This window comes from Ambystoma mexicanum, chromosome 2p (assembly GCF_040938575.1).
Source record: "Ambystoma mexicanum isolate Mex_15411 chromosome 2p, UKY_AmexF1_1, whole genome shotgun sequence".
NCBI lineage: Eukaryota > Metazoa > Chordata > Amphibia > Caudata > Ambystomatidae > Ambystoma > Ambystoma mexicanum.
Genome location: NC_090923.1, coordinates 771,867,378 through 771,882,171, shown reverse-complemented (window position 1 = coordinate 771,882,171; position 14,794 = coordinate 771,867,378). Strand labels below are relative to the sequence as shown.

Below are 14,794 nucleotides of genomic sequence, written 5' to 3'. Positions count from 1 at the left end.
GTAAAGATATTCAGCATAATAGTAAACAGACCATGCTAGGATTTTACTTCTTAACCATCCCCTTGCTTGGTTTTTAAAATGTAGTCAGTGCACCCCACAAAATGAACTGCATGGCACACATGGAAGGACGAGGGACCTAGTTGGTCAGTCAGAATCTGAGCCTAGGCCAGAAGGATTTTACTTATTAATTTATCTGGCGATGCATGGCAACAGCAATTTGAAGCCATAATGGCAAAAATTAGAATCTTAGGTTATCGGGACATTACCTGTAGTCTACAAAATACAGTGGGCCTCAATACGAGTCCATCGGTAACCGTGCCGGAAATTCCGGCAGGTTACTGCCGGACTCGTATTACCATTCCGCCTCCATGATTGCCGGAATCACTGGGGCATAACAACCCCGGTGACCCGGTAATTCCGGAGGCGTAATTCTGTTAATCCCCATTCCCATGGAGCCCCATAGGACTAAATAGGAATGGCGAAGTGGAAACACCGGCACCATGCTGTAATGGTGCCAGTGTGTCCATGTCCGCCTGCAGGCGGGTGGTGTTAAACCCACCAGGTCATACCTGGTGGGAGTGACACCTCCCACCTGCAGGACTCTTAATCAGCCAGTCTGGAAAGAACAGTGGTGGCAGATTTACCACCACCGTTCCTTCCAGACCGGCAGGGTCGTAATGAGGCCCAGTGTCTTATAACAACGAGTGCTTGTCTGAGAGCTTAATCACTCATAGCATTAAAGCGTTTTAATGACCTGTGATCTTGCATTTTCCCCTTTCTCTCATGATAAACTATTTAAAAAGTACATAGGCCCTATGTGGGCCTTGCCAATTGGAAGATGTGCCTGAGGCATGGTCATCAAGCAGCCCCAGGCACCTCCCATAACCCTAACTTTGCAACTGGGCATGGTTGCAGTCATATCCATGGACCACCTTAACTGGATAATGGGTTATTGGCCATGAATCAAGTATATTCTAATCACCCAATGTGCAAATGGGCATGCAGTGGGACTTTATCCAGTGGTTTGTTTGCCCGTGTCATAGATGACCATCATTCCATTGCCCCCTCATACCAATCACTACAGCCATGCCTAGAGCTCCACCAGGCTACGCAATGAGGTGTTGCATGGTTTCCTTGTGAAGTACTGGCAAGACCACCTGCTCTTCTGCTGCGACTTACGTGATTCAACCCGGTTATTACTACTGCAATAGACCGCACTACACAGACACCGTTGACATTCAATACAGCCCTGGTTTGAGAAAGGCACTGTCTAGATGCCAAAACACGTGTTACCATAGAGGGCAATCTGTCAGAAGTAATCTAGATTGTGTGTGCTAATAAAACTGCAATTCTGGAACTCTTGAACTCAGAGCATGGTGCATTTGTATGCAGGATGGTCTATTAACCTACTTGTTTCATAGAGGCGGGTTCTTGGACCTCTATCTCCCCAGCAAATGCGACACGGGTACAGATATTGCTATCTGATATTGTGGTTAAAGGTCGCGGAGTGTTACAAGTTGGCTCCAATCAACCCCCCATTTCATCTGATTCATGAAATATGAAATCCCCACCTTTACTTATTGTGTACAACGGGAGGGGGTGTTCTTAGAAATACTGTCAAATGTCAGGGATTGGATTAGAAGAGCAAGAGACAGCAGAATTCTCCTCCTATTGACACATGGAGCTGCGGCCGATGCAATCGGCCTGAGCAACTGACAGTTTCGCACAAGGCCGATGTAACCGGCCGATGGCACTTCTAGGGTTAATGATATTTTTTCAAATTTTCAAAGACAGATCAATTTTCTACAGCGAATAGATGACTGTGAAGTTTGTGAATAAACAGGACTTCTGGGTCACTCTCTAGCTTGATTTGTTAAAACTAAATGTAACAGTCAGTTTCATTATGTACAGATGCTGGATGCACATCATGCTAGAAGGAGATACCTTCTAGTTAAACTATATGAGTACAAAATACCAAGCATGTCTATTGCACTTTTAAATCGAACACTTTTGAGTATAACTGTAGAATGTTTAGTTTCTACACTGCAAATGATACACATAATGCATTTAAAATATTATCCTTGATATGGTTCAATTTTATGAAGGGTGATGACATCAACATTATATTTGTTATGGTTAAATGCTATTGAAAATGTATAGATATTTAAAAAAAATGTATCTCAAGGTGTATAGATCAAATGAATCTATTGGACGTATATAGATATGATAAGCTTTTATGAGATGTATGTGTTTTAAATATGACCATTATGATGTTTAATGATAGAAAGTGGATGCATACCCTGGCTTTAATTGCACCAAGTGAGTAACTGTTTAATGTGCTTGTATAATATGCATGTATTTGTGTTATTAATATAAAGCTGTAAGGCTGCGAGTATATATAAATACATTAAAACACATATTAAAAGATTATGTTTATGTAGATGAAACACAAGAAGTGGAAACAATTATCGTATGATTTCAAAGGATCTGATTTTTTAACAGTATAAAAAATGTATTGAAATGTTTGAGTTGTCTTATACTGAAAGACCTGACATTGTTTGCACATCTTGTCAATGCGTTTTTATACGTGTCTAGTGCAGCTAGTGTTGAGGAGAACATTAAACAAAGCCTAGAAGATGTTTGGAAATAACTTTATGTGTACTTGTTTGTAGAAGAATGATTTGACACAAGTGAGGCACTTTATGATTGTAGACACTGTGGGCCCGATTCATAGAATGCAGCGCAGGATAGGCGCAAACGGCGCGCACCCAAAAATGACCGTGCACCACGTGTGCGCCAGCCATGTCGCAAATAAACTATTGCACTGCACGTAAATTCATGGAAAAATTGAGGCATCACTAGGCATGGCGCAAGGAACATCAAGCTGCACCAGTAATGCCCCAAACACGCCCCCACACACAGTAAAAGAGCCAGCAAAATGCCTAACACAGTGCAAGCCCCCGCGTCATCCCTGGTCCAGCAAACAGCCCCTCCAGCCAAATCGCGTGAAAATTTGTTGTAGAGTTTCCATGTGATTCGGCTGGGGTGCGTCCGGTGTACGCAGTGAGTTTTCACACGATTTGGCTGGGGTGCATCCAGGGTATGCAATGAGTTTCCACACAATTTGGCTGGGGTGCGTCCGGGGTACGTGATGAGTCTCCACGCAATTTGTCTGGGGTGTGTCCGGGGTACACGATGAGTTTTCACACAATTTGGCTGGGGTGCATCCAGGATACGCAAAGAGTTTCCATGCGATTTGGCTGGGGTGCGTCCGGGGTACGCAATGAGTTTCCATGCGATTTGGCTGGGGTGCATCAGGGGTACGCGATGAGTCTCCACGTGATTTGGCTGGGGTGCATCCGGGGTGCGTGATGAGGTTCCACGTGATTTTGCTGGGGTGCGTCCGTGGTACGCAATGAGATTCCACGCGATTTGGCTGGGGTGCAAAATAAAAACCAAAAACAAGAGAAATAACAGAGAAAAGTAAATACATTGCAAAGCATTGTTTAACTGGAGACACATGCATTATGCTCTAAAGTCTCCTTAAGAGGTGAACTTCAATCACATTTACTGACCTGTATATAATGCTGATGGACTAATGCACATAAACTCTCTCTCTCTCGCGGACGTGCCGCATGGATAATCTACAATCGGCTCGAGTCTCTGTGAAGAGATGAACCACGTGGATAAGAGATCTACCATATATCAAACAAGCTGTCATCAATGTGCCAGCGGCTACTTACTTACTCAGTTTACACTCTGACAGGACCCTGCTGCTGCCGAACGCGATAGCGCGCGTGCACCGCCAGGTCCTGGCTATGTTGTTTCTAGGTTGCCTCGGCAACCGTAATTCGATACATGTCGGCCATCTTGCAAAGAAGATGCTCACAGTTTCACGTAACTCAGACCTGGCGGCCATGTTTACCTGGCTCAACGCGAACCCCAGTGTAATGTAAAATAATATCTTGTGCTACATATGTGGATGCACTAATGCATTACATTGGCAAGTCCATGCCATAACGCATATCAATACTAATGAAATGACTCTAAATTCCCCACAAACACAAAACGGTTGTTACAACAGACCAGTAATAAAAAAAGTAACCGTATGTATAACAATGGCTTTAGATCAACACGAGGCAAAATATAACCAAAACCAACCAAGTTAAACCAAAATCAAGTAATCATTTAAATTACAGTATTACCCAAATGTCAAAAGCTAAAGACCAATAAATAAAAAAGTAGAAAATAGAAACATGCAAAACATTTTTTTTAAAAACCTCGTTTTTAGAAATATAGTAAATGCAATAACGACATCATGAGAAAAATCAACGACTACAATACATTTCTGCAGTTCAAAAAATGAGAAAAGGATAGGTGCAAGCGGCGCGCACCCAAAAATGACTGTGCACCACGTGTGCGCCAGCCATGTCGCAAAGAAACTATTGCGCGGCACGTAAATTCATGGAAAAATTGAGGCATCACTAGGCTTGGCGCAAGGAACATCAAGCTGCACCAATAATGCCCCAAACACGCCCCCACACACAGTAAAAGAGCCAGCAAAATGCCTAACACAGCGCAAGCCCCCGCGTCATCCCTGGTCCAGCAAACAGCCCCTCCAGCCAAATCGCGTGAAAATTTGTTGTAGAGTTTCCATGTGATTCGGCTGGGGTGCTTCTGGTGTACGCAGTGAGTTTTCACACGATTTGGCTGGGGTGCATCCAGGGTATGCAATGAGTTTCCAAGCGATTTGGCTGGGGTGAGTCCGGGGTACGCAACGAGTTTCCATGCGATTTGGCTGGGGTGCATCCGGGGTACACAATGAGTCTCCACGTGATTGGCTGGGGTGCATCCGGGTTACGTGATGAGGTTCCACGTGATTTTGCTGGGGTGCGTCCGGGGTACTCAATGAGATTCCACGCAATTTGGCTGGGGTGCATCCGGGGTATGCAATGAGTCTCCACGTGATTCTGCTGGGTGCGTCCAAGGTACGCAATGAGTTTACACGTGATTTGGCTGGGTTGAGTCTGGGGTACGCAATGAGTTTCCGCGTGATTTGGCTGGAGCGTGTCTGGGGTAAGCAATGAGGCTCCACGTCACTTGTCTGGGGTGCGTTGTGGGTATGCAATGAGTCTCCATGCGATTTGACTGGGGTGCATCCGGGGTATGCAAAGTGTTTCCACACGATTCCACTGGGGTGTGTCCGGGGTACGTTATGTGTCTCCACGTGATCACTCCACCCGGATCAAGGAAAAAGACAACTATGTACAAACAACTAGGGGACATTGTCCCAAACCACATTAAGAAATACTAAAAAATACTTTAAAAAAAGAACTATGTACAAAATGTTGAGCAAAACCCAAATACTCAAAATGAAAAAGGGAAAAATAAAGGAAATTTACATCTAAATAACTATATACAATGGCAGCGGGCTAGTCCATCTCCTCACTATGCTCCCCCATAGTCTCCGCCAGGACATCATCGAACACTGCGTCCACTTCCACTAGGCGTGCCTCTGCTTCCTCCTTGAGGGTTTACAGGGACTCCGACATGTTCCTCTCAAAATCCATGCAAGTCTCCTCGAGGACCTCAGCCCGCCTCTCTGCCCGACGCAGTGAAATCTCCACCTTGGCCATGGTGAGTCTAGCATCCTGTGCCCGCTGCTGCTCTGCCGCAATCTGCTGGCCCAAACGCTCCAACACAGAATAAATCCTTGTTTCAAGGTCCACGGTTGCCTCCTGCCTGATGGCCGATACCTGCCTCTCTTCCATTGAAATCCCCGAGTCCTGTAGCCTCCTACGCTGAGCCTGCTGCTGCCAAGTAGCCTGGTGCCTGTGCCTCAAGGACAGCGGGATGATGAGAACCCCCAGGGCCGTTGTGCACGTGCCCTGCTCATTAGTGCCTGCTCTACCTCCATTGGCACAGCTCATGTCGCCGGCTGGATCTGCGTGGTGACCACCTCGGCTGATTCAACTTCGACTCCCGACTCTGGCAGGGATGTGATCTCCACCAGACTGGCTGCCCTTGTTAACACAGGTACACAGGGGGCCCTGGTGGTATCTGGGCCGGAAGATGACAGGGTGGATGACTGGTGCACAGAGGAGGAAGACGAGGAGGGGGTCGCAGAAGTGGCCAGCCCACGTACCCAAACCAATACCAGGAAATGTGCTAGCCAGTTCACAAGATGGAAGACCCTCTCGTGATGACGTGCAAGCACCAGATTGGTAGCCTGCACACCATCATGGATGGTGTCAGTCCACCTCATAATCCCGGGGTGAGTGGAAACATCCACCACCTGCGGATGGGTCCGGCCTGGGTAATGCCCGCCGGTGCATACTGGTGCAGTGGCAGTCTCAGGGGCAGGATCTCTCACAGGCCCCTCCACATTGACCTGCACTGCCTCCTGCCCCTGATTCTGGACTGCACCAGTCACACCCATGTCATCACGCCCACCGGGCCCCATGGGCTGGACTGCTGCAGCCTCCTCCTTCTGCTCCACCTCCGCCAACCTGGATTCCTCCCCACCGTCTTCCGCATTAAATTGCCCCTGTGTGGGCTCACCTGTCCCTCACACTGCCCAGGAGTACATAACCACCTTCACCCTCTTGGGCCTCCCCTCAGCAGCTGCAGCCATTGTCTCCAACGCAGCACCAGTCTCATCACTCCCCAGAGATGACCAAACCTGGGAGCATGAATGGGCTTTGCATCTGTCCCTGGTGGAGGCATCCCTGCTGCCTTGCTCCACAGCGCCTTCTCCGCCCTCGTCTTCCATCGTCACTGTGGATAGGGAGACATAGAACACAAACATAAGGGGAACTGAACATATGTCTGTTCTGCACAAAACAAATGTACATGAGTTGCACTGGCAAAGGTCACAGCCATCATCACCCTCCACAACACACCGGTTTGTGAAATTAACACACATGCACAATCATGTGTGTCCTTCACAACAGACAATCACATCCTTGGACAAGGCACTGTCAGCACCTCAATATTGTTCATGTACCCCACATGCATCATGGGACATACACATTGCCTCCACACACATCTTCTGACATTAATGAAGCAGGCCACATAACTATCACGTCAGAGTCCACTCAAGCTAAAATTGCCAGCAAGAGTCAAGCACACATTCAAATGCTCCAGTAACATTGTTAGGCAGAATCACATGCAGTGCCCTTTGGGAACACTAGACACAATTAAGACTGTACAAGTGTCAGTACAATTTCACATTTGGTACAAGCCTGTACTACACAGTAATGTGGTAGCAGTGGCTGAGCAGCCAGACTTCTCTCAAGAGTAAAGTGAGCAGTACAATAGGTTACACAAAGGACTAGCAATCACAGTGGTTCAAACAAAAACTTACTCAAGTTTTCTTGGTAACAGAATATACATTTATTTACATAGTCAGTTGGAAAACATTCCCCTAGCAAAAGCAGCTCAATCTAATATACTACAATACACAACCAATCAGTTTCTGAACAAGTTCAGCTCCCCTGAAGTGGGAGCAAAATGGCACTTCAGTTACTTTAAAAGGGGGTAAAAAGACAAGGTTATAAGAGTCAAATGCACACATACTTTCAGAGGTAGGACAAATAGTTTCAGTTCACTACAACCAGCAGTTCAATTCAATAGGCCTCGGCCAAAGTCAATTGTTCAGAGTCTTGGATAGGATAGCACAGTTCTGGTAATAAACGGTTAGGTCTTTGCCACGATTTTTAGAAGTAGTTGGTCAGATGAAAAGGTAGATGTTGGTTTAGGGAAGGACAAGCCTTCATAGTTGGGAAAGTTTCACAAACTTTCACCGCGGCCGAACAGAGTTCTTGACCGCACTGGCACAGTACCTTTCACATGATGAAAAGCTGTAGCTGAGGCAGTTGTTCCTGGCAGTTCTTGCAGATCTTGCTGTTCCTGAGCTTTAGTCATTGGGACAAGAAGGAGGACATCGGGAGGTTCCTTCACTGCCCAGGGAAGAGGCCACAAGCTTGGCAAAACATCGGTTTAAGGTGTGAGTGCTTAAAGACAACAAACTGGTATCCTTCACACTGGCTATCCAGTTTTCAACAGCACTCAGTATAGGTGTCCAGGTGACTTGCGAGTTGGTTGTTCCCACCAAACTCAAGGGGAGAAGTTAACCTTGAAGGGCTTCTCTGTCAATGGAGTTTCAGGCAATTCGGACCTGCAGCAGGGCTTCACCGGTGGACCAGGAGTTGCAGCAGCCATCTTCCTTTAGCTCCTCTTCGGTTCTTTCGTTCCAGTGGTTAACTCTGCTTTCCAAGTCCCAGGGGCCTGCTTTTAAACAGTTTTCCCCCATTCATTACAGCCTGGCTGTCACTGACAGAGCCAGCCGGTCAATCACGCCAGAGTGCATTTAGGTCTCCTAGGAGACTAAGCAGAGGGGCACCTCCCTCACATCCTGTCCACCCGACACTCAGGCACCAGAGGAGGGCTTCAGCACTGAAGCCCGACAAAGCCAACGAACAGAGGGACCAAACCTGGTTTGGCGGGCAGAGTTAAACACAAGAAGGACCTTTTCTAAAAGAAACAGCGAAAAAATCAACCAGAGTCTGTTTTTACAGATAGGTCTTGTTAGGGAGAATTCTCCCGAATAGCTAATTTCCCTTACCTACTGAGTCCCTCAGCAGCTTTGCTGGATTTCTAGGATCTATTTTTTTCACCTGGTAAGAGTGTGAGCCTTTTTTCCCACTCTTACATGTGTTTTTCTGTGTGTTTTACATTTTTGTGTTCATAGAATGTGGAGTCTCACCTACTCCATGGGAATTATCTTTTTATTGTGTCACACATACCTTTAGTGCAGTGACACAGGGTTGTCTTTTTTAGACTACTCACTTTAAACTCCATTTTCTGGGACTGACTACTGTCTCCCAGAACATGTAACGTTGCAATTGACTTTATTCGTCTTTTTTAATTCACAGACCCAGTACAAATTATCTCCCATAGAGTTCTGGAAAGGGTTAATAGTTATCCCTTTTTGTCTGTGTCTCATGAAACATTATTTTGTTGCCCTTTCTTTAAGATTTGGCTAGTGGCAGTGGTATCTACCATTCTTTCCTACTGCAGACTGTGAACATAGCCTTGGTACTGTTTTAGGCTAAGTTAGTAGCCTCAAACTATAATCTGCTGGACCCCTGTTAATTTTATTTGGTTCTGGATGGGTTTATTCGCCATTTCTTTTTATAAAGATCTTTCTCCTGTTTTACTCTTTGTGCCTAACCAGGTTTGGTTCCTTTGTTCGCCGTCCTTTGGTGGGCTTCTGCACAGAAGCCCTCCTTAGGTGCCTGAGTGTCTGGGGTGGACAAGATGTAAGGGAGGAGTTTTAGTCCCCCTGCACAGGGTCTCCTTGGAGACCAAAGTCACACTCTTGTTTGATAGGCTAGGTGACTGTCCTGCCAGGACAGCCACCTTGCTGTGTGATTGACAGCCAGGCTGTGTGAATGGGGGAAAACTGCATAAAAAGCAGGTCTCTGGGACTTGGAAAGCAGAGTCGCCACTGGATCGAGAGAGCCGAATCTCTGAATCTGAAGGAAGAGGACTACTGCAACTACTGAACCTCCTGGTGAAGCCCTGCTGTGGGTCTGAATCTTCTACACTTTGAAGACAGAGACGATCTGCAAGGAATCCTCTTCCCTTGAGCTGGTGGGACCAACCAGTTCACCAAACACCAAGCAAGTCCTCCCTACAATGGTCGAATTTGCTGTGCATCGCTGCAGTGAACCGGATAGCCCTGTTTGGGTTTTAAGGAGCGTACCTTTTATTTGTCGCTTTGCTCTGCTGTTGGTTTCTTCCCTGGGCAGTGCAGGACCCTCCAGTCTTCCTCCTTCTTGTCAGTCCGTCAGTCGCTTCGGGAACCGTGAGCCTGCAGGACCCACCAGGAACTTCTGCCTCAGCTACAGCAGTCTTCTTCTACTAAGGTACTGTTCAAATCCGGTCGTTCATTCCATCCGGCCGCAGTGAAAGTGTTTGAAATCTTTTGCTAATCCGAGGGATTGTCCTTCTATAATCTTTTAAGTAACTTATCTTCCGAACTGTTGGCAAAGACTTAACCGCGAACTACTCTGAACTGCGTCATCCTTTGCAAACACACTGAACCATTAACATTGGCCCAGGCCTATTGATTTGAATCCTAGTTGTAGTAAGCCATTTCTAGATTGCCCTGCCTACTTAAATGGTGGTGCTGCTTGATTTTGAATAACCTTGTCTTTCCCTCCCTTTTTAAATTAATGGAGTGCCATTTTGATCACACTTCATTTTGAGCTTAACTTGTCCAGAATTAATTGGGCGGTGTGTAGTGTATTAAGATTGTGATTTTCTGCTGCTTTATATTAGTGAACTGTTTTACAAATCGATGGTGTAAATAAATATATATTCTTTTACTCAGAAACTGTGAGTCACTGTTTGTTTGAACCATAGTAATTGCTGTCCTTTGTGTAACTTCTGATACTGCTCACTTTACTCTTGACATAAGTCTGGCTGCTCAGCCATCGCTACCATTTTACTGTGTAGTACAGGCTTTTACCAAAGGTGAATTTGCACTTGCACTTGTGCTCTTCATTGTGTGTGGTGTTCCCAAAGGGTACTTTTGATCCTGCATTTGATCCTGCCTAGTAGGTCTTGGGCACCATATTGAAAAACATGGCTGACCTGATTTTTAGCTACCAATGTTCGTGGTCGGGAAAATCATGGTAGTTTGTTAAAAACCACTGCCACCAGCCATTTCAAGTAAACAAGGGTAACATTTGACTGTTACATGAGTTTTTAGACTCGGGGGATGCTAGGCAACCCCTCCAGCACTCTATAGGAAGATAGTGTGTGCTGGGTCTGTACATTTAAAAAGACTAGTAAAGTCAATTTAACTTTACATGTTCTGGGAGACAGTAGTCAGTCCCAGAGAAGGTATTTAAACCTTGGGGAGTCTGAAAGACACCTCTGTGACACTGCACTCAAGGTGCTGTGTGACACACAAGAAAAATATTATGCCTATGGGTTGTTTACAAACTCCATATCCAAAGAAAACAAAAGTAAAACACATTGAAAATGAAAAGTTCAAAGTCCCAAAATATAGCAAAAGAGCTGGAGGGCTCTAAGTTAGAGGGAATTTACCACTTGGGTGAGAATTCTCCCTAACAAACATCCATCCAGAATTGCTGGGCAGTCACAGACTCGCTTCCCAGACACATGCACATGTACACCAAGCATGTCCATGATGTTGCTAAAAGCACACGTGTCACACCTCTCACATGGCCACGTCTAGACACATATATGCAATCATGCGTATGTTGTTACATGCTGCCGCGCATCACACATTGCTACAGAAATGTTGGTGATGTCACACATGCTGGAATGACACAGATGCAGCACTGTATGGGACATGCACACAGACATCTGTACAAGAGACATACCAGACATAAGGCCAAGGCCAAGATGCACACTCCAACCATACATCAATATGCACATGCCCTATGCTAGACAAGTACACATGGCCACTTACCAGTCGACTCCAGATGGAGTTCCATTTCCCTGACCTAGGCATATAGCATCGGGTAGAACCGCTCCAGGACCTGCTTGTTGTCGGTGGTCAACTGGCCCCGGGGCCCCGCTTAGTTCATGCCAGCCTTGACAAGGCACCGGGCCTTGTTGCGGATCCTGTTTTTGAAGTCCTCCCAGCGCTTGTGGACATGGAAGTAGTCGTGGGGTGCCAACCCCACCGCATTGATGGCACCCACGATGTCCACCCAGATTTTCTGTCCGTCCTACTTGATGACTTGCGATGGTCCGAGAAAGAGGGCATCATAATGCACCAATACTTACTTCCCTGGATGAGAAGCTGACAGCTCTCTGCGTCGCTGCAGGGGGGTTGACACTTGCCACGGATGATGTTGGTTCAGACATGGCAACGCCCGAAACAGGTGTGGGTGGGCAGGGTGGTGCTGGTGCTGGGCTGTGGAGCAGTGGTCTGGCATGTCAGCAGTATTCAGGATCAGCAGATGTGGTCACAGATCCAATGACAGGAGCTCTGACAATGACTTGTACAGCAGGCACCAAAATTGCAGGGCACATGGGCAGCAGGCTCACAGAGTGAGCAGGCAGAAGCAGATGGCTCATAGGAGGCAGCTCGGGGCACTTGGAGGTAGGTAAATTGGCTGGTAGGCAGGAGCGTGGGTCTTCCATGTTACTCGTGTGGCCAGCCGGAAGCAGAGTTACTCCGCATGTGTGGAAACAGCGTGTTAGCGTGGATTTAGAGGAAAGGGCCTATGTGCGTAAGTTACGTGAAACGCAATGGATGTTGGGCATTAGCGCACAGTATCGGGATAAATGTGCTGTTGAGCCCTTGATCACACATCCACGGCTGCATTTATGGTTCCCTTCTCTTCCGTTTACGCTGCTTACGTGCGTGGCTTTTTGTGCCATGAGTGACATGGCAGGTTAATGTGTTGCATGTGAACATTGTGGTAGACGTGGGAGTGGGCTATGCAATTAACATGGGTCTTCATTTCCTTTTTCTGTCTGTGTGCAGGTGATGAGGCGCTTGATACAGTGGAGGAGGGGGAGGTGGTACAGGATACTGAGCCACTACCAACCACCAGTGGAGGACGTGGTGTGGTAGCCCATGAAGATCCACTGGTGCTACAGGCCATCCTGCCCCTGACTCAGTCGGACTCCACCTCTGATAATTCCTTTGGATCTGGTGGTGAACCATTTATGGCTTCCTCAACCCTGTCACAGGTGAGTGGATCAACTGTGGGTGCTGTTGTGTCCCAAACCTCTGCAGGGGTTGAAGAACCCTCACAGGGCCAGTTAGTGTTGGTATGTCAATCTGTGGGGGTTACGGTTGCAGGGTCATGCCCCACCGTATTGGCTCCTGGTCCTGGAACAGCTGATCAAGGGAGGGATGCAGTCCTGCAGCCACAGACAAGCACACCACATCAAGAAACAGGTTCCCTTGGGCCTGACAGGCGTGGGGTCTGCCAAATCGGTGGCCGTGTGTCAGCTGGCAATACTGTGTGGGAGCAGTCCATGTATCGTGTTGCATGGCAACAGGGGGCTTCCTGTGAGATGTTGGCTCAGGGCATGGAAAGGGTGGCCAATGCCATGATGCCCTCAGAAAGACATGTGGAGCTCCAGCTGCAGGCAATGCAGTCCACATGCCGCTCACACAGGCTGCACATGGAGGCCAGCAACAGGAGCCTACGGGCGGAACTCCCTGGATTCAGAGGGCCATGCACACAGGAATGCCCTGAGGGAAGAGAATAGGTCCCTCAGAATTGCACTGACTGCACTTAAGGAAGACTGCAGTAGACTGTCTGAGCAGCAGATGAACCAGTTGCATCATACCATCACAGAGGAACTCTGTGCATCCAGTGAGGTGTTGCATGGGGACCTCCGAATCATCATGTTGCAGATGCGAGCATATCATTCCCCCATAGCGAATGCCATGGAAGAACAGGCCAGGGCTAGGTGTGTTCATCCTTCCTTAACACTACCACATTCTAATGCTACACCAGAGGGTGGTGAAAACAGTGACAGCTCTCCCAATCCACCATAGCCATGCGGCCCATTGAGGGGTTTTGTTTTTTTCTTCTCAATACCTGCACATGTGGGTGTTGATTTGCGCCCAGCCCCTCCACCCTCCTGGTCTATTGTGTATTTATGTGACAGTGTGTTGCTTTGTGTGGCATCCAAGGGAATCCGCTGTAGGTTCCAGCTGGACCCATAGAGGCTTGTCTCGTGTTGGTGTTTGTGCCTTGGGTCCAGGCACATATGCCACTCCTGTTTCCCCTTTCCATGGGCTTGCAAGGAGGGCAGCATGTGACAGTAACTTACACAGACGCATTGGGCTTCCTTTCTATCTGTGGACAGTCTCAAGTCTGACCTGTGTATACACCCCTAGTGGGATTCATGATTGTATGTCAAGTCCATGGTTGCCATCCCTTTTTGTTTGTACATTGGGATCCATCCTTTGATCATGTACCATCTTCATGTCTTGGCTTGCCTATCTGTATTATTGTTGGCCTTCGGTCTGTATGTGCTTCCCTGCCCACTTTAGTTATCAGGGCCACCTAAAATGATGGAAGGGTGGCATGTGCAAGTTACGACATGTTGAGGCACTTTTGCAATTATGATTGGTCACTGTCAGAAATATTCACTATTCTGGCCTCTGTATCTGGTATGTTGTACTGCCCAATTGGTGTCCCTTTGTACATTGATAGTTTGATGTGTGAAAGTGACTTGTTTATGAACTGGTTCCGTTGATTTTTGACCACTTTGTGACAGTGGAGTTGAGTGATGGCCTTTGATTTACACTTTTGACTTTGAATGTCATGGCAAGATGTGGTGACCAGGTGACATGGAGTGTGGGATGGTTTAGGTGACATTCCGGCTTTTAGAGGTGTACTTTGCCATGGTGTTAGTGCCATGCTACATCCTCCATGTGCTACTTTTGTGCACACCAGATTGAGTTGCTTTAAGTTCTAAGGGATGCACACAATGTGGCACTTCCAAGGACAGGTTCTCAGGGTGGTAAGGTTGGGACAGATGATTGTCCCTTTGTCATCATCGATTGTCACCTGGAGGGAATTGTTTAAAATCCTCAAGGAGCAGGAGTTGACTCCTCAACCTAAAGCATCTACTATCATCAAAGACGAAAAATGGTGCTTTGACATTCAGAACGTCATGACAACGAAATCGGAAGGGATTTGTGAAGGCATAGCTATCAGAAAGACAGCTACTGATACCATGGGGGTCCTTAGAGATGGCAAAACTTTCACCAGAAATA

The 14,794-nt window shown here is 47.1% G+C and overlaps 1 protein-coding gene across 2 annotated transcripts in view; it reads left to right on the top strand.

Annotated features, from left to right (window-relative positions):
- LOC138566776 (cytochrome P450 2C19-like) overlaps positions 1-14,794 on the top strand; it is a 726,413-nt gene that overhangs the window by 124,997 nt on the left and 586,622 nt on the right. The window contains exon 4 of one of the 2 annotated variants that reach the window (XM_069644425.1): positions 12,536-12,744. The exons of the other annotated variant lie outside the window; for it this stretch is intronic. Coding sequence (XP_069500526.1) covers positions 12,536-12,744 — 209 coding nt within the window. The remainder of the gene's footprint in view (positions 1-12,535; positions 12,745-14,794) is intronic. 2 annotated transcript variants of the gene reach the window in all.